Source organism: Choloepus didactylus, chromosome 17 (assembly GCF_015220235.1).
Source record: "Choloepus didactylus isolate mChoDid1 chromosome 17, mChoDid1.pri, whole genome shotgun sequence".
In the NCBI taxonomy this organism is placed as follows: domain Eukaryota; kingdom Metazoa; phylum Chordata; class Mammalia; order Pilosa; family Megalonychidae; genus Choloepus; species Choloepus didactylus.
Window position 1 is genome coordinate 5,719,832 of NC_051323.1, and position 17,270 is coordinate 5,737,101.

Consider the following 17,270-nt stretch of genomic DNA (forward strand, 5'->3'; position numbering starts at 1 on the left):
GGTCCAGAATAACGAAATGAAAGTTTTTCAGACAGTGTCCAAGTGGAGGGTGGGGTGGGACTTGCAGGGAGGGAGGGCAAGTGAGTGTTTGAGTAGAGACCACACAGAGCTGGAAGGCTTACAAGTGAGAGACACAGACATATTGATTTTTACCATCTCAGATTGTTTTGACAGGCAAGGGCTAATTTGTTTTCAAGAACTTTGTATCCAAGCCACTATGCTTTCCTCTGACCCAGGACGAGGTTTATCCTGAGCTATTGTTACCTCTTTCTCTTTCCTAACCTCAGCCACGTCCATTCTTCATGATGCTGGTGATATTGGAGGTAGACCAGTTGGCTTCGGGGAGTGCTTAGGTGAAATGGATACATGGGATACCTGCTACTCTTTTCTCTCAGATAGGTTGTTAAGCATTTGCAAGAGCTATGTTGATAGCATTAGTGTCTAATCATTTACCTGGACTTGGGGTTTTAAAGCCCCTCCTGGTCCTCCTCTGATCTCCAACTGTAATGTGTGTGTTTGAGGCAGCAGCAGCAGAGCTGATTTTTTTGAAAGGGCTGTATAATGAGTATCTTTTTTTTTTTCAGAGTAGATTGACGTGAATAATTTATTCAAATAGAGTGCAAAAGAGAAGTTTTGCGGATCATTTATGCAATCTCTTGTAATTTTGGATAAAACATGTTGAGACGAAAGGGCTAAAGTCATGCATCACCATGCTCTAAGAAAGCCAACAAATCTTAGACGTTTTATCAAACCCACTGCTTTTCAGGTGAAGGAAGATTTAAGGCATGGGAAAAACCCAAAGATCTCCACTTGCCGGGGAGAAGTTTCCACTGATCTCTAGAATTGCATAGATAAGTCATACTTCACTTTTGCCAGTCCCCTCTGGATGGACATTTAGGTGGTTGCTAATTTTCGGCTATTCTGTAAGGGTATCTTATGACCATCACTTCACATGCTCCTCACCCCCATCCTGAGAGGGGAAAGCTGTTCTGCAGATGAGGGATCGAGGCACAGAGAGGTGAGGGTCCCCCAGGATTCTGTTAGAACAAAACTGGGATAGACCCAGCACTGGGATCCAGAGCTGACTCTAGAACCGCTCGCTGATTTTAATCTCCTCGTCCTATTGGCTTCTGGCACGACACCTCTGTGTTGTTATCTGTACGTTTGTCTTTTTATGTTTTGTAAGAAATTGGGTTATGTTTTTGGTATTTCCTAGTAACAGTTGGCACAGTGTCTTGCCCATAGAAAGTACCTGATAAATAGTAAGTGAACTGATGGGAGGTTAAGTGATAGTGAATCATTGAGTGGTCGCCCGTAACATTAAATTACTCAGTTAATTACTCAGAATACATTCCTGAATCATTTCTTTGTCCTTTAGTCATCTAATTTATTCTGAATTCTAGATGTCATCTACAGTGTTTCTGAGTAAAAATTAAACATGGATCATTAGGGTTAGGTTTGGAGGCGATTGTCCGGTTCCAGCCCTCATTTTCTCAGCAGCGACAACCCTGCTGTTACTACTCAGCGTGGGAAGTCTCCCACCCCTTCCCCACCACATCCTAGAGCAGCGTCTGAGGCCCTGGGGGGGTCTCCGTCTGTTTTCACATAAAGCCTCCCAAACATGCCATTACCTGTTCATCTAATTCTAATTGTGCATATTAGATCGTTTAAATAGGTTTGGTTGTGGTCGTTAGTACCCCAGCGAAACACATATTTGGTACCTTTGTAGGTGGGGAGACCTATCTCTTTCATATTTTAACACTTCTTTGTTTAATTCTGACTTTTCTTCTAACCCTGTCTGAAAGCCTCTCGTTTCCTTCTTACCTTAACTAACTCATTTTGCATTTGCTCCTTTATCCTATCTCGATCTTTTACTAAAGTCATTTCACTGAATTGCTCTGCTTTTTTTTTGACCCATTTTTATTATTTTTTTCTTTATTAAGTAAAGTGAAAAAAAAAAAAAAAATCCCTGAAGCCCCTTTTCCACCCCCTGAATAAGCTTAATAAGCTTTCCTGACCCTTGTCGCGTTCCCTCGATCCCGCCACCACCCTGGGGCCTCCCGTGAGCTGCTCTAATGGCCTTTGTGCTTCTCTGTTGGGTCTGTTGTATCTGCTGTGCCTTTCTGTCCCCAAGTCCTCCAGACCCCTGGGAAGCTCTTTCCTTAACCAAATAAAACACCTCTCCCCACGGCCGTCCCAGGTACCCTCGGGAAGTCAGCACGCTCTCCGGGATTTCCGTAGATGCCCGAGTGCTCGGTTCTCCTGGTGGTTAGCTGCCTGGCACCTCTTTACCTCCTGCTCCAAATCCCAGCTCAGTGCTCAGTGACCCGCCAGCTGCTGCTCCTTCTCCCGCCAAACCCTGGTCGCTCCCTTCCTCCCCCAGGCGTCCCTGAAGCAGCACCCGCCGTCCCTGAGCCTTTGTCATGGTCAATCTCTCTCCTTGACACAGGTTCGAAACCCCCCTTTCCTGAGTGTAACGAATTTATTTTGCTTTCCCTGCTTCCGAGGTTAATCCTGTGCTCTCAGAATATGAAATGGTCACAGTCGGCAGGTTATTGTTTTTGTATCATTTTCCCTTCCTGCTTTATTACCTTTTGGGTATTTTATGAAGCTCAAATGCAACAGTGGAAATAAACATGCCTTATAAACAGTAATGCATTGTACTGATAAAAGACATGGCTGTTGTCACATATTAAAATACTCTTTATAGTTTATTTCTTTTGAAAGGGTAAGTAAAATCTGAGCACCTAGAACACTAGGCTCTGATTTTCTGGTCAGATTCCTGTGCCTGGGAACTCCATGAGGGATTTTTATTTACGTAAAGCCAGAAAAGCAGCAAACCACCTCTGGAGAGGAGGCCCTGCAGGCAGTGGTCATTTCCTCGGTGCTGGGCTTGTCTGAGCCCCAGCTTCTAGAACGTGTGTCCGAAGAGAGGAAGGAGACTGGAGCCAGAGGGACAGCTATTGAGCCCCAGAGGAGTCCCTGGAATGTTCTGGGCCTAGTCCTTCTTGTTTCCAGCCAGTGCACCTGGGCACCTGCCCCTCCGTAGAGCCCCTCCTTGCGCCCTCTGGCCTGTGCGGCGTCTGTGGCCAGCCCTCTGACCTGAGCCACCCTTCCCCTCCGTGTTGTGTCCAGGGACAGGGTGCCTTATCGGAGCGACTCCGGAGCTTCAGCATGCAGGACCTCACCACCATCCGGGGAGACGGGGCCCCTGCCCCCGCGGGCCCCCCACCACCGGGGTCCGGCCGGGTCGGCAGCAAGCACGGCCAGCCCAAGATGTCCAGGAGTGCTTCCGAGAGTGCCAGCAGCTCAGGTAGGTGGCATCTGCTTGCCTTCTCTTCCCCACCTTGGGCTTTGCTGCCCCTGAGGCTGGAGCCCCGATCCATGCCCTGGGGACTCAGGAAGTCTGGGGTGAGACCCAGGCATGGGTGCGTTTAGGGGGCTCCCCAGGTGCCGTCCAGGTGCAGGGGTGTTTGGGACCCACTGGCATCTCCTCTCATCACCGTGGGCTTCGGGCTTGAAGGCAGGGCCGTGCGTTGTAGGGGAAGGCACGGCGCCGGGACTCATGGTTTCCGGGACAGTCTGAGGTGGGGAGGTGGTGTTTTAGGGACCCTGGCTCTCAGGAGCCGAGCTCGTCTGCAGCTGTAGAAGGCCAGCAGGCGAGGGTGGGCATCGGGGACAGTTCAGGGCACCACCTCTTCCCCTCACCCTGTGGTGGGAAATGGAGCTATGTTGGTGGCAGCTGGACCACCCTGTGGGACCCCTGGCCATGACGTGCACCTGTCCAAACCGTCTGGGTCCTTCCTGGTTTGTGTGCTGTGAGGTGCAGCCTCGGGGGGTGCTCGGCCCTGAGCCCCAGGCCCCGGCCAGACCCCACCTGACTCTGGGGCATTTTAGACACAGATGGAAAAGGAGCCTGGGGTGGCACGGGGCCATGACTCAGGTCCCCACCAGGGAAAGGACAACAGCCCAGTGCCCCCACCCCCTCCCGGAATGTCCTCTCTCCAGGAGGTGGGGGGACGGTGGCTTTTCTGTTGGATGGCCATCCGACCCCTAAGAGAAGGCAGGGACATGCAGCTGCCCTGTTTTCTTCTCTTATTTTTGGTCTTGTGTGTGTGTGTGTGTGTGTGTGTGTGTAAGCTGCATTTTATTTGAATATCCATCCATTTTTGCTAACATACAATTTAATATTGTAAACAAAAATAGAATCTGCAAAGACAATACAACAAGTATGCTTAAACTCGTACAGAATCGCTTTTCTACCGTGAACCGTCCTTCTTAAGGCTCCTCTCAACCCAAATGTTAAGATGTATTTATACAAAGCACCGATCAACAGTGCAGTTTAATTTTTCATTAACTAAACTTTTGGCTAGATGTTAACTTTAAAGCTACTATTTTCCCTTATTTAAAAGGTACAAGAGCATCACGTGGCATGAGCCAGCCCTGGTGCTTTGAAGGTGCAGGGGAAGGGAGATGCTTTAACCTTTAACCCCTGCGCTGCTGGCCCCAGGGCGGAGCTGGGGAGTTGGAGGGTGGCTGGGGGGCGGGGTCACCCCCGGAGGAAGGAAGGAGGAGAAGGGAAGGTCCCCGGGATCACAGTGGTCCCCACCTCCCAGGCCAGCACCCATTGGTGCACCCCTCAGCCACCTGCATTTCCTTGACTGCCCACAGCTCCACCCGCCCTGGCCTTGTCCTGCCCTAAGAACGGGGGTACACGATGAACAGGCATCATATGCACCCTCCATCCGCAAAGGATAAAAGGCCCCCAGGACACAGCAAGAACCCAACGGGGCAACGTTCCCAGGGGGCAGGGGGGCAGTTACCAGCTGAGTGACCTGGGCAACCTGTTTCCTTTTCTGCACAAAAGGAATGGCAGTGCCCGTTTTTGGGCTTGTTTTGAGGGTTGAAATGAAATAATCCCCATAAAAACACTTAGAGTGGTACCTGGCGCTATGGCAGATGATAAGGAAGTGTCCAGGAGAGAAGGGGGCTAGGAACGAGCAAGATCCCTGATGTCAAAAGGGCTCAGACCAAAGTTGGAAGATGATCTAGAGTCGAGGCTCTAGGGAGGGGTTCCTGCTTTGGCTGGAAGGGGGCCTGGGGGCCCTGGCATCCCTCCCTCTGAGTTCTAGTCTGTCTCTGTGGAGGAAACAGGCTCAGAGAGGTCGTGCACCGGGCCAGGGTCACACAGGACTGGAATCCCAGCCTCTCCTTGGGGGTTCACCCAGGGCAGCCTCAGAACTGCAAACAGTGGAGCCTGGGAGGTTCTAAAAGACAACGGGAGGGTCTCACTGGGACAGTCCAGTGCAGGTAGGAAAGGGTATGGGGTGGTTTGGATGGGTGCCAGCCCTGCTGCCCTCCGCTGGCCGCCCCTGCTCCACGTCAGGGAGGCGGTGGGGAGCTCTCAGTGGTTGTGTGCAGGGCAGGTGGACTTCACGGACAACCGGCCATGCTGCCACGTCACCCGGCCCCGCTCGCTACCACCCACGTGGCCGCGGCACCCGGGGCTTCAGGGAGGAGGGACGTGCTGACTGTGCCGGGGCTCGAGGACCCTGTGGCACCCTCCCCAGCTATTCTGGGGCCTAAAATAAAAGCCAGCTCAGAAGGGGAGACAGGTGGGAGATGGCCCCGGGGCTGGCTCAGGGACTGCAGTGAGGCAGTCCAGCCCAGGGGGCCCAGGCTGCTGTGCCCCTCCCAGCTCGGCCTCCACTGGGCCTCGGAGGCCAGGCCTGCTCGGGGAGGTGAAGCGCCCTCGCCGAGGGGAGAAGACCGGGTTTCCATCCTGGCTGTGGCTGGTAGTGATGCCAGCTGTGTCTAGCACGTGCACTGGGGCAGAGCTGCCCCCTCCCCATCATTCAGTTCCCATTGGGCCTAGATTTCAGCCCCGGAACTTTGCTCAGAAAAATACCCCAGGCAGATGCAACCAGACGATTTGACCTCGGCATGGGAGGCGGACCCAGCTCCTTCAGTGCTCTCCTTGGAAAAGTGGGCGCGATAACCCCCTCCAGCTGCTTCTCAGCGTGGTGGGAGAGCACACAAGAGAGTGTGGAAACCCTGGACAGCTGGGGAGAGGACAGGTCCCAGGTGGGGCCATGGCCCACTGGAGGCACCAGGGGAAACGTATGCACAGGGGGGTCTTAAAGCCCCGAGGCCCCGAGAGGAAAGAAGAAACCAAGACTTAGAGGTCATGGAACAATTAATGCAAAATAAAAGTGTACACCCACGGATGCACACGATAGCTTGCCGGGGCACCTTTGAATAAAACGGTTAAAATAATTAAAGTTGCTGCTTCTTGGGGAGGGAGGAGAGTGTGAGTGGGGTAAGAGGATAAAACGCAGGCCTCCGACATAAAGGGGGCATCCCGTGAGCCAGTGGTGATTATCTGCAGAGAACTGAGACCCACTCGGGTTTCTGTGTCCTGAGGACAAAGGAAGAAGCAAGCACAGCAGGCGGGAGGAAGGGAGCACAGAAACTGGACATGGGGTTATTTTGCTCTGAGGGCCCCTGGAGACAGACGCAGTTCTGGGCTTCTCCGTGGAAGTGCCCCCCTGCCCGTGCCCGTCCCCAAGCCCCTCACCCTCATTCTGGGCACAGAGTGGCCGCCTGCCTGGGGTCTGAGGGGTCCCGGGCCCCAGGCATCTGAGGATTGTTCTTTCCTGCCGCTTTCGGGCCAGTGGGAGGGGCCGGGCAGTTCCCCCCACTGCCCCCCATGTCCCCCTGCCTGGGTCATCCTCCCCTCTGTGGGCTCCCGGTGGGTGGGGACTGGCGTTGCCTTCCCTGCAGGGCAGACTGGGAGGTGTTCAGTGACCCCGGGAAGGGTACTGGGGAACTGCAAGAATGAAACCTGCCTTCCGTGAACTTGGAGCCACTCAGTCAGCAAGTATTTAGTGAGCACCTACTGTATACCAAAGATGGCCGTGCACCAGGACTGCTGGAGGGTGCGAGGCTGCAGCCAGTTAGGCCAGCACCCGGCGCTTCTGGGGTCAGAGGACATTGCGAGGGGGAGGCATGGGGAGGGGAGGGGGCTTCCGGGCTGGGGTCCTGGGACGTCTTTCCCAGAGGAAGCCTTGGCCCCCACCCGCCTGCCTTCCCCAGGGCTGTAGGACTCCAGGGCTGCCCTTTGTGGGCTGGGCACGGGCGGTTTCCAGCACCAGAGGGGAAGCCGAATCTGGTATGATGCCCTCCCCATCGTGGGTCTCTACAGAGACCCCCTTTCCTGGGACCCCTCTATTGAACACACCGGGATGCCCACCCCTCTCTGGGGCCTCCCTGTTTGCCTGGGGCTGGCTCCTGTGGTGTGGGGATGTCGCTGACGGTGCCCCCGTCCCCACAGTGTGTACCTGCTGCTCCACCTGCAGAACCTGGAAAGGTGAGTCGGCAGCTGGCCTCTCCGCAGGGTGCTGGGCCGGTGCTGCTAGAAGAGGCTCTAACCACCAGCAGGCACCTGGCCTCGGGGCTCCCTCTCAGCTGCATGCTCTGGGGGAAGGGGTCTGGAGGTTACGCTCTTAAAACCACTAATATTTATTCTCTGGCAGTTTCTGGGAGCTGGGAATTTGGGGATGGCTTAGCCGGGTGGTTCTGACTCAGGCCTCCTCCAAGGCTGCAGGGAGGCAGTCGCCCAGGTGCAGGCTTGCCCGGGGCTGCAGGGCCCGTTCCATGAGGGCCCCCACCGAGGGCTGCTCCCCTCATGGGCCTCTCTAGGGCTGCCTGGGTGTCCTCCCAGCAGGGCAGCTGGCTTCACGCAGAGTGGGTGAGCCAAGAGAGAGAGGACGAGCAGGAGGCCTCAGTGGTTTTTCTGACTGCTGCCTGCACCTTCTGCTGTTTGTTAGCAGCTGGCCACAAGGACCTGTCCCTCCTCAAGGATAGGGGAGCTAACGTCCACCTCTGAAGGGAGGACACATGGATGTGGTTTAAAACTACCACACATGAGCCGGCCGCTGTCCTCTGGAGTGGCCAAACCCCACACTTCCAGGGGCTCCTCGTCCTGCTGCAGCCGAGGGCGCCTGGGTCCAGCTTTGCCGCCGGCTGCGTTGCTGTGTGTGGCCTAACTCTCCTGAGCTCCTGCTTCTGCACCTCTGAGTCGGACAGACAGACCCCGACCTCACTATGCTCTTGCAAAATGGAGTAAAGGGGCTTTCTGAAGGGTTCTTGGGACTTGTCATGGCCTGGAGTGGCCAGGAGGCCTCGGGGAGCCGAGACGGGGCTGCTGGGCAGTGAGGCCCGTGTGCGTGGTGACGGAGTGAGGGGGCCCCGCGGTCGGCCATGGCCGGCTCCCCTCGTCTTTACCCAGGGGCGTTAGGGACACTGACCCAGCCCCCTTTACCCTGCCTGGCTCCCCCACAGCCGGCGTGAGGGGAGGAGGAAGGTGCACAGGGCACCCTGGGGCTGCGGAGAGGCCGGCCCCCTCGTGCCCCGATGGGGAGCCCCCACGGCACCTGGTCCCTTCTCCATTTCCTCACTTCTGAGGCTGCTCAGGTGCTCAGGTTTCCCAAGGTCTGTGGAAGACCTGCAGCCCAGGGTCCCCGTCGGAAAGGGGGGCTCCAGGCAGCCACCTCCAGCACGAACTAGGGGCTAGTACTTGGGCCTGGTTCATGGTCTCGTCCCAGTGGCGCCAGGTGACAGTGGTTCGACTTCTGTGCTTCTAAATTCCATGAACCGTTTGGAGGCCTTACTTAACTCTGGAATGTTGTCACTTGGGGGCCTGGGGAGAGCGAGTCTCCCCTCTTCCACTCCTTCCTCGTAGGGCTGCTCTGGGCTGCTAAAACCCTCACCGTCCTTGACACCTGGTGGTTTCATAGTCAGAGGCTGTTTGCAGAGAACTGAAATGCACCTGCAGTCACTGTAGGAATTAGTAGTGTTGATTTCCTGGGAAGGGCCCTGGGTGTGTCCAGGACTCAATGGGGAGGTCGTGGGGTCCTCACCGAGAGGGAGGGGCCGGGGTGGGGGGTGGGCAGTGCGTGGGCTCTGGGAGGTCCCAGCTCAGGGTTGTCACCTGGAAGCCGTGGCACCCAGCCCGCCCTTTCTTGGTCCTTTTCCTCTCCGCAGGCCGTCCTGGCACCCTGGAGACACCCCTGCCCTCCCCCCAAGGGCTGCTGCGAGGAACTGTCTGATGACCTACCCACACCGGTTCTCTCTGGGACCTCGAGAAAGCCCCTTCCCTCTCCGGGCCTCGGCCGCTCCCTCTGTAAAGCAGGGTTTGGGCTGGAAGCCCCTGGAGGTCCCCCCAGCTCTGGGAGTCTGTGACTGAAGGGCCCTGGGTGGGAAAGCGCTGGCAGATGGTGTTTGGGGTGCAGGGTTTGTTGCCCCCCGGGACGGCCGACTTTTGAGCAGTGATGCCACAAGGGAGGCTTTGGGGGCTCAGAAGTCCCTTCCTGGACCCCAAGATGATGTCACATGTGGGGCCACCCATGGCCGAAGTAGAGCCTAGGAAGGGTCACGTCACTCTCGGGGCCTTGGAGGACCCCGGGATCCCTGAGCAGAACGAGAAAGGCTCCAGGGGTTGTAACTCAGATCTTAATTAGGGGGTTGGGGTAGAGGTGGGAGAAAGGTCCTGTTGGAAGACAGCGACAGCCATGACAGCAGAACGTGGGGAGCCAGGGAGCAGCCTCTGTTCTGGGCTGAGCCTTTTGGAGCCACGGAGAACATTCCGTCCTCACCCCTGCTCTGTCCCCGCGCCTCCTGTTTTCTCTTCCATGTCTCTTTTCCGTGTTTCTATCCTCTCTCTCTCTCCTGTCCTCACCACCCCTTCTTCCCTCTTTCCTCTCTGCCTACTTTTCTGTAATGTAGAATTGAGTGAACTCTAACTGCTGCTTGGAATTATTCATAGAAGTGTTTTCTTTTTCTTTTCTTTTTTTTTTTTAAAGCAAGCGTGGAGCATAACTTTAAAAAGCAAAAAGCCATCCTTTTTTATCCTCTCATTAAACAAAACAAACACACAAAACTCAACTAAAAAGAATTGCAGTTTACTTGAGTGTGGCCCCTGGGCAGCATATTTCTCTGCCCACAGCCGGAGGAGCTGCCCAAGGTTTGGAAGACGGAGGTGTGTGTGTGTGTGTCTGTCTTTGTGCGTGCGTTTCATTCCCAAAGGCCTTTCCCTAACAGACTGTTCTTTTCTTTCTCCTCGGTGGCTGTCGGGGACATGGATGTAAGTGTGCCAGGCGGGCGTGCCCTTCCTCACACGTTTGCTGAGTGGCCTCACTGACTCCGCTAACATGTGCAGTGTGCGGTGTTTTCTAACCCGGGTGCAGGGGTGCAGTTGAGAGGGGCTCGGCGCTAGGTGTGGACACCCTACCCTGCCCTGGACCTTGCTGGGTGGGGAGTCCCTGCCGGTCTCTGCCTTCCTGCCCTCCCCGCTCCCCGGCCTGCTGTGGTCGTGCGGACGTGTCTGCTAACCCAGCAATGTCAGCCATGGCCTCACGCTTGCCCCTGCCATGGAGGACCAAGGGGGACCCTGCCTTCCCCTAGAGGCCACCCAGCTTGGGCACCATCGAGGCAGCTCCCGGGTCCAGGCCGGCCCCGAGGTGGGGAGGCTGATGTCACGGCCCTGCTTGCGTAGGAGATCCCCCCTCTTGTACCCGTAGTCTCCAGGGTGACTGGAACACTGAGCTGTGGGGAGCAGCACCGCCCTTTCAGGCCCACAGCCGAGGGTCACAGATTCTGTTCAGATCTGCACGGACACTTGCGTGAGGAGCACACGCTGTCCTCGGCCTCATCCTGATGCCCCCTTGATGCAACCATGTACTGTGGGTTTTATTTCTTCATGTCCACCTGTTCCAAATGGATTTATGTCTACTTGTGAAAATATATATGATATATCAAAGTAAGGACAAATGAAGCTTGGGGGAAAGGGGGTAGGCAGGTAAGATGGAGTCCGAGGTGAGAAACACATGCCATAAAGTTGTAGAGTTTGAAAGACTCTGAGCTTCCTCGTAGCCAGTGCAAGGAGGGAAACACAATTAGTTAAGTGTCTACCACACAACCACCAACCAGAGGCTTGGAGGCTCGCTTGGCTCATCCAGAATATTTATTCTTACGGGCTCTGAGAGTAAGGCTGAATATTACAAACAACATCCTTGGCAAAAACCTCCAGGGAACACAGAGAGCAGTTTTCTTCTCTTTTTGGTATGTCTGCCTGTGGCTCCCGTCTGAGATTTCTGGCCCCTTGAGCCGCCTGCACAAGCCTTTGCTCCCGACTGCTGAGCCGAGCACTTGTTTTCTATTCCTGCGTGGGCATCTGGACCCCCCCTGACTGTCATTGCTAGATGCCAGCAGGCATTGCAGCGAAGCTGGGACAAGAGGGAACAGCATGTGCGGGACCCCCCTCCTGGGCGAGGGGTTCCTGGTAGGGGGCAGCCTGCTGGTTTAGGACTGGGTGGAGCTGGCCAGGCGGCTTCTGCTGGGTCTGCCTTGGCCTCAGGGCTCCCGGTGCTGGGCAGCGCCATCCTTTTTCCCTCTGGTCTGCATCCAGAGGAACTTCCTTGTTGCTGAGTAGCAAGTTCTGACTTGGGGCAAGAGCTGAGCTCCCCGAGGTGAGGTCAGTATTCCACTCGTTTAGCCGATGGAGTGCCCTCCCTGCACCCTGGCCTGGGCAGGTGCTCAGGGGAGGAGAGGGGAAATCGGGCACGGTCCCGACCTTCCTGTTTGGGGTCACCGTGTGGAGCAGCTGGGGAGGACCAAAGAACTCAGGGAGGGCTCCCTGGAGCGGCCGGTCTTCCTGTCTCACCGGGTCCTAAAGGTGCATCCGATTTGGGCAGGGAAAGGGACCAGAGAGCACCCAAACCCAGAGATGACAGTCGGGGGAGATCAGAGAGGCTAACGGTGTCAGGCTGGCCTGCATGGGCAGTGTCCGAGCGGGTCACGGGGTTTGAAACGCTCAGTCAAGGCCGCGGCGTGCTCGTGCTGCCCCCTGCTGGCGGTCGGGAAGCGCAGCCGCAAGCGCTGGTGGAGCTGCCCAAGGTGTGGGGTAGGTGTTATTCGACTCCACACCTGGGGCCGTTCTGGCCCTGTGAGTCCCTTTTGACGGAGAGAACACATCTGGTGACTTGGAAGTGATTTTAGATGCGGTAGCAGGTTGCCCCAGAAAGAGCTCTGGTTTCTATCTGCAGACCTCAGGGGGTTGAACCAGCTGAGCTGAGGTCGTTGAGCTGAATACACAGGTGTATACACAGGGGTCATCCAACGTCAACATTGCTTATATGTATAATGTCAAAACGATGCTTCCCCCTCCTTGAAGCCACTGCCACTATCCTTTTGAGAGGGGACTTTCCCCGGCAACATTCTGATGTGGTGTCTCAGGTCTAAGCTGCAAGAGTTGGCAAGTCTCAGTGAAGGTGCCTCTTTCTTCTGTCAGGGAAGCTGTGCCCCCCCCACCCCCAATCTGGAAACCAAGTCCTGGCAGGCCCTAGGTTGCACTCTCCCCATCCCAAATTCCCCTGCAGAGTGGCCCCCTAGATCAGGACGGAGGGGCCTCGGCTGTACTAACAGGCCTTGGGGTGCTGTGTGTCTAACCTTGCCCCTGCCCACCCTCTCTGGCTCTGTTCCACACTGACGCCCCTCGCTGTGCTTTGTCTCTTCTGTGTAGATGGTAAATGGACATTAAGTGGTTGAGGGAGAGGTGAATGAGGGTGGTATGAAGGCCTGGGAGCCCCACCAGGTCCAAAACCCACTGGCGTTTTCGGACGAGGAAGAGGAAGACCTGCTGGATTTCATGTACAAGTATAAGGCGCCCCGAAAGCTGGATTTGGCCCTGGAGGTACATGGCATCCGGGGCTGCAGGGTGGAGCATGTGTTTGCACAGCAGCTTTGCCCTGGAGGTCTGGGGGCTCTTGGGAGTGGGCATCTCTTGGAGCAGCCAACATTTCCTAAAGTAGAGGAAGGGGGAGACCCTCCTCATTGAGAAATAGGAAAGGTGATTGGTAAAGCATCTAGGAATTTTGTGTTTTTTAATATTAAACACTTCTAACCTAAGATCATTTAGTGAAAAGTGGACCAAAGGAGTGTTTTTGAGGATGCAAACCTTGGCCTGTCATATCTGAGAAGTTTTAAAGAGGGCTTGCTCCTCACTGCCTCTCCAAGACACATCATGGGAACGGGTGCAAAGCGGATGTCTGCAGAGGTTATTAAAGTTCCCACGGACAGTACATGTACCTTGCGGATGGTGCCCTGCTGATGGGGCTGGAGTTTGGGGAAGGAGCAGGGCCGAGCCCGGAGCCTCGTGAGGTGGGATGCATGATGTAGGCAGTGAGTCAGCAGTCGTGGGCTCCAGCAGTGCTGGGGGCCTCCAGGAAGTATCTCCCCCTGCCTCTGCATGTCTGCTGACCACTGCCATCACAGAGCCCACATTAGATATGTTAGGAGCCCCTGGATGCAGACTCAGACTCAGAACTGTTCCCCTATGCAAACACAGCATTCCCTGCACAGTGTTTCCCTCTATAAACACAGCCTTTCCCTCTACTACAAACACAGTGATCCCTGTACAAGCAGCACAAGCCGTTTTCCAATTTCCTGGTAAACAGCCTGCCAGGAGGCAGATTACTGAAACTGTAGGCTTCCTGATTCTTCTTTGACTCGGTGTCCGGAGATGGTGGGTGAACATTTCCTAGTCGTGTGGCTGCAGCATGTGGACTCAGGATGTGAGCGGGTCTGTGTCTTCTGTTCCCTGGATCATGCCACCCACCACCCCCACCCTGCTTCTGGGTGCCTGCCGGGCACCATGCTAGCTCCCGGGAGTGGAGGACACGGCACGAGCTGTCTTAGGAGGGCCACAGTTGGGGGGTTGGGGCGGGGGAGGGGTGGGCAGCGAGCAGATGAAGCGCACCACGCCACAGTGCAGAGTCCTCCGACTCGGTGTGTGAGAGTCTGAGAACCCGGGAGGTGGTGAGTGCCACTTATGTGGGGCCGGGCAGTGGGGAGAGGAGCGTAGGAAAATCTCTGCAGGGGCGACTTTTGAGCTGGGTGCTGAGGAGGCCTAGAAACATGCCAGGCAGAGAGGGGAGGGAGGGCTTCCGGTCAGGGCACAGTGTGAGTTCAGTCCACAGAGAAGCGGGCAGAGGGGTGCAGAGGAGGCCGGGCCGGGTGTGTGACTCCCTGTGCCAGGAGAGCCTTCCTTTTCTTTCCCTGGAATAGTAACACCTCCTGGGATTCCTGGATCCCATGGGAGGAGGGGGAGAGGAGGATCTCTTGGTGGTGTTTGTCGGGATATAGAGGTGGGACCCTTTCTACCTAAAGATGGCATTTGCTTGTGTTGTATGATTTGCTGTGAATTCAAGGGTTTCACCTCCAGGGAGCAGGCTGGAAATGTGGTGATGGAAATTCTAAGCGTGAACCACGAAACATGAGGCTCTTTCCCCAAGGAAATAACAAAGACCAGAGATGGGGAAGTGATCCTCTTTGCTGAGCCACTGCATAAGGTCGTTTTGCTGGCAGCAATGGGAAGGATGTGTTATCTTTCTGAGGATGTGTTATCTTTCTGCTCTGGGGGATGTAGGACAGCAGGAAGCAGTCAAGGGGGTAGCGACTTCTCAATTGGCTCAGAGTCACGGGGACACTCAGCACATGCCCCTGGCGGGGGGGGGGGGTGTTTCTGACTCAGTGGGTCCCAGCCCCAGCCAGCTGCTTACGTGCACTGCCCAATCTACATTTGCATTTGACATCTCAGCACTAACCCTCCTAGGTGCTGCCCTCAAAAGATTCCACGCTGATGCCAAATCGGGGGATGACTTGCATTTGTTTTCTTCTCCAGGCACCGCCTAGAACCCTTCGATGTCGCTTCAGGAAGAAGAGTACCTCATCCTCGGCCACTGAAACCACGTGAGTGACAAGACCCACAGCACCCGATCCACAGAATGTTCCTTCTCTGCCTTAAAGAGCTGTTACTGACGCAGGAATCCGCCAGCTGGGTGTGCTTTGAGCGGGCAGCCTCATGGACACAGCCTTGTCTCTCTCCTGTCTTCCTCTTTTAATTATTTCCTTTCCTTTCCTTTCTTTTTCTTTTTTTTTATTACTTTTTATTTTGCTGGGGAGAGGCTCCAGTGAAAGGTTGTGGGGGGTGACCTTTAAGTCCTCTGAGGTTAGTGATTTTCCACAATTGGACAGCAGTGTGTTTTTAGAAATATAAGAGAATCACTCCAATGCTGCTGAAATGTACATTTGTAATTTATCTGTTGCATACTTAGTTTTTAGTTCTGTAAATGCAAACGAACAATTTTTTTAAACCTTTTTTTTTGTTCTTGGTATTAATACTTTGGACTTCATATGATGTACATACTTTTGGCTTTTGGCTTAATATGATGGACTTGTAAGGGCTGCCTGGGGTTCTAATTTGTAAGCAAATTGCACCAACAGAAATGTAAAAAATTATTGGTTCTAGAGAATGTCTCAGATGTGCTTATAAAGCTTCCAAATACAACTTCGGTAAAACGTCCCCTTTTCTGCAGGTAGATGCTCCATATGCTTCAGATAGTTGTTTAACAGCCAAGATAGCAGCGAAGTTTAGAATGAAGAGAGGCAGTATTTTAGTGACAGAGATGAGTGTCACTGAGTGTGACGAGAGGTCAAAGGACAGTCTGGGGAAGGGAAGAGTCACAGGAAGCCCATCTCCCTACCTCGGATTGGGGATTAGGAGTTTCTGAATCCTTTGGGGGATTTAACATTGAATTAGGCAGGTGATTCACCCTGGGCAAAACTCCTTGGGGAGGTGGGCTCACCAAGCTGTGGTGAGGAATAATTTTGGGTTTCAAAAGTGCTTGGCAAATGACTATTACTCCTTCTTAGTATCCAGTGCTGCAACGAATTTCCCCTGGAGAAGGAGCCCATAATCTGAACACCTTGCTTACACTAAGCAAAAACAAAAGAGAAAACAAAATCTGTGGTTCAGTGTTTTGGATATACCATAAAACACATCGGAGACGTGTGTACTAGAAAGGTTTTAGAAGTGGAGGCCTTTATGGGTAAGGCCAACTGCTGGGAACCATGGGCAGCTGGGCTCTACTCTTCTCTTCCCTTCCTGACCTGTGAGAACGTCAATGAGGGAAGTCCCACAATCATGGACACTCCAGGCCTTCACAGGCATTTTAGACACCTGGATCACCTAGGAGAGGAAGACAGCACTACCTGAGGGAGCACCACTTAGATTGGAGATTTATCTGAAAAGGAAAAGAATCTGGCTTAAATGGCATTTTGGTCTGAGGTGGCTGCCCTCCCCTCTGACAGCTGAGCCGAATCGTAGGACTAGTGTATCTGTTTTCATTATGTGTAATGCATGCAGTGGTTGCAACCCAGTTCCTTGTACTTGGACTGTGTTTGTTCATAGATATGCCCTGAGGACTAGAGAGCTAGTGTGATGTGCCACATAGAACTTGCTGTCCCCTGATTGTCAGTGGCTTTTGCTGATGACACCCTGGCTGGATCTCACCATCTCAGAAAGGGCTTTACTTGAAGTTGGTTGTTGTTAAATACGCATATTTAAAACCCTTCTTCCCATAGTTCCTCTGAAGTTGATTTTGTAATTTATTAAAGGATTTAGGGAAATAAATTTAAAAAGAAAATTTGTGGTTGAGAGGGCAAATAGAGGCTGTGTGCTTGTTGTCTGTGCCCAATGCCCACCACTAACAAAGCCTGTTAGGGAAGACAGAGAATTGACATGTTCTTCAAGCTCATGGAATAGTTTCAGACAGCAGAAAAAATATGCTCTTTCAAATGTACTTACCTATCAGTTGGGAGTACCTGGAATTATCAGAAACAAGTGCAGGAAAGGCTTAAGCAGCTTTTTAGCGACTTTTTGTTGTTGCCAAAATAATAAATGCCGTTACCAGCAGAGATTATGATCCCCTTGTGAACAAGCTATATCTTCACCACTTTATAATGGGAAGTTTCAACAAGTACAGGCTGTCCAGTTTGCACTCAATTATGCCAAAAAAAAGCTTGAAGCACTCTACTCTCAGGCATGCTGTATTACTTCTCATTCAAGATTTTAAAAATGTGAAGGTATCCAAACTGCTGTCTTGATGTAAATGTAACTATTTTTTCTTCAAGTGTTGATTAGGGAGTTGGTTTCTCTCTTCAAGACACCTATAACTGAGAGCAGCTGTCCTATTTCTATTTCTGGCAAAACGTGTTTACTCATCCAACAAGCTGTATCTTCGTGTACGGGCTGACCGAAGATGTGAATGCCCACGAGTGTACATGTAGTGGTGTGGTGGTGTCCAGAGGAAATAAATGAATGTTTTTCATTTGCTTATTTACAGACACAGGCTGTTTACAGAATGCTAGCT

At 53.7% G+C, this 17,270-nt stretch overlaps 1 protein-coding gene across 2 annotated transcripts in view; it reads left to right on the plus strand.

The window, feature by feature from the left end:
- Positions 1–17,228, plus strand: part of REEP1 (receptor accessory protein 1) — a 115,561-nt gene extending 98,333 nt beyond the window's left edge. Inside the window, exons 6-9 of one of the 2 annotated variants that reach the window (XM_037807038.1) lie at positions 3,136–3,313; positions 7,334–7,369; positions 12,600–12,751; positions 14,741–14,812. In XM_037807038.1, coding sequence (XP_037662966.1) covers positions 3,136–3,313; positions 7,334–7,369; positions 12,600–12,751; positions 14,741–14,812 — 438 coding nt within the window. Of the gene's footprint in view, positions 1–3,135; positions 3,314–7,333; positions 7,370–12,599; positions 12,752–14,740 lie in introns of both variants that reach the window. The other variant, XM_037807037.1, reaches the window with a different exon arrangement.
- The last annotated feature ends 42 nt before the right edge of the window (positions 17,229–17,270 follow it).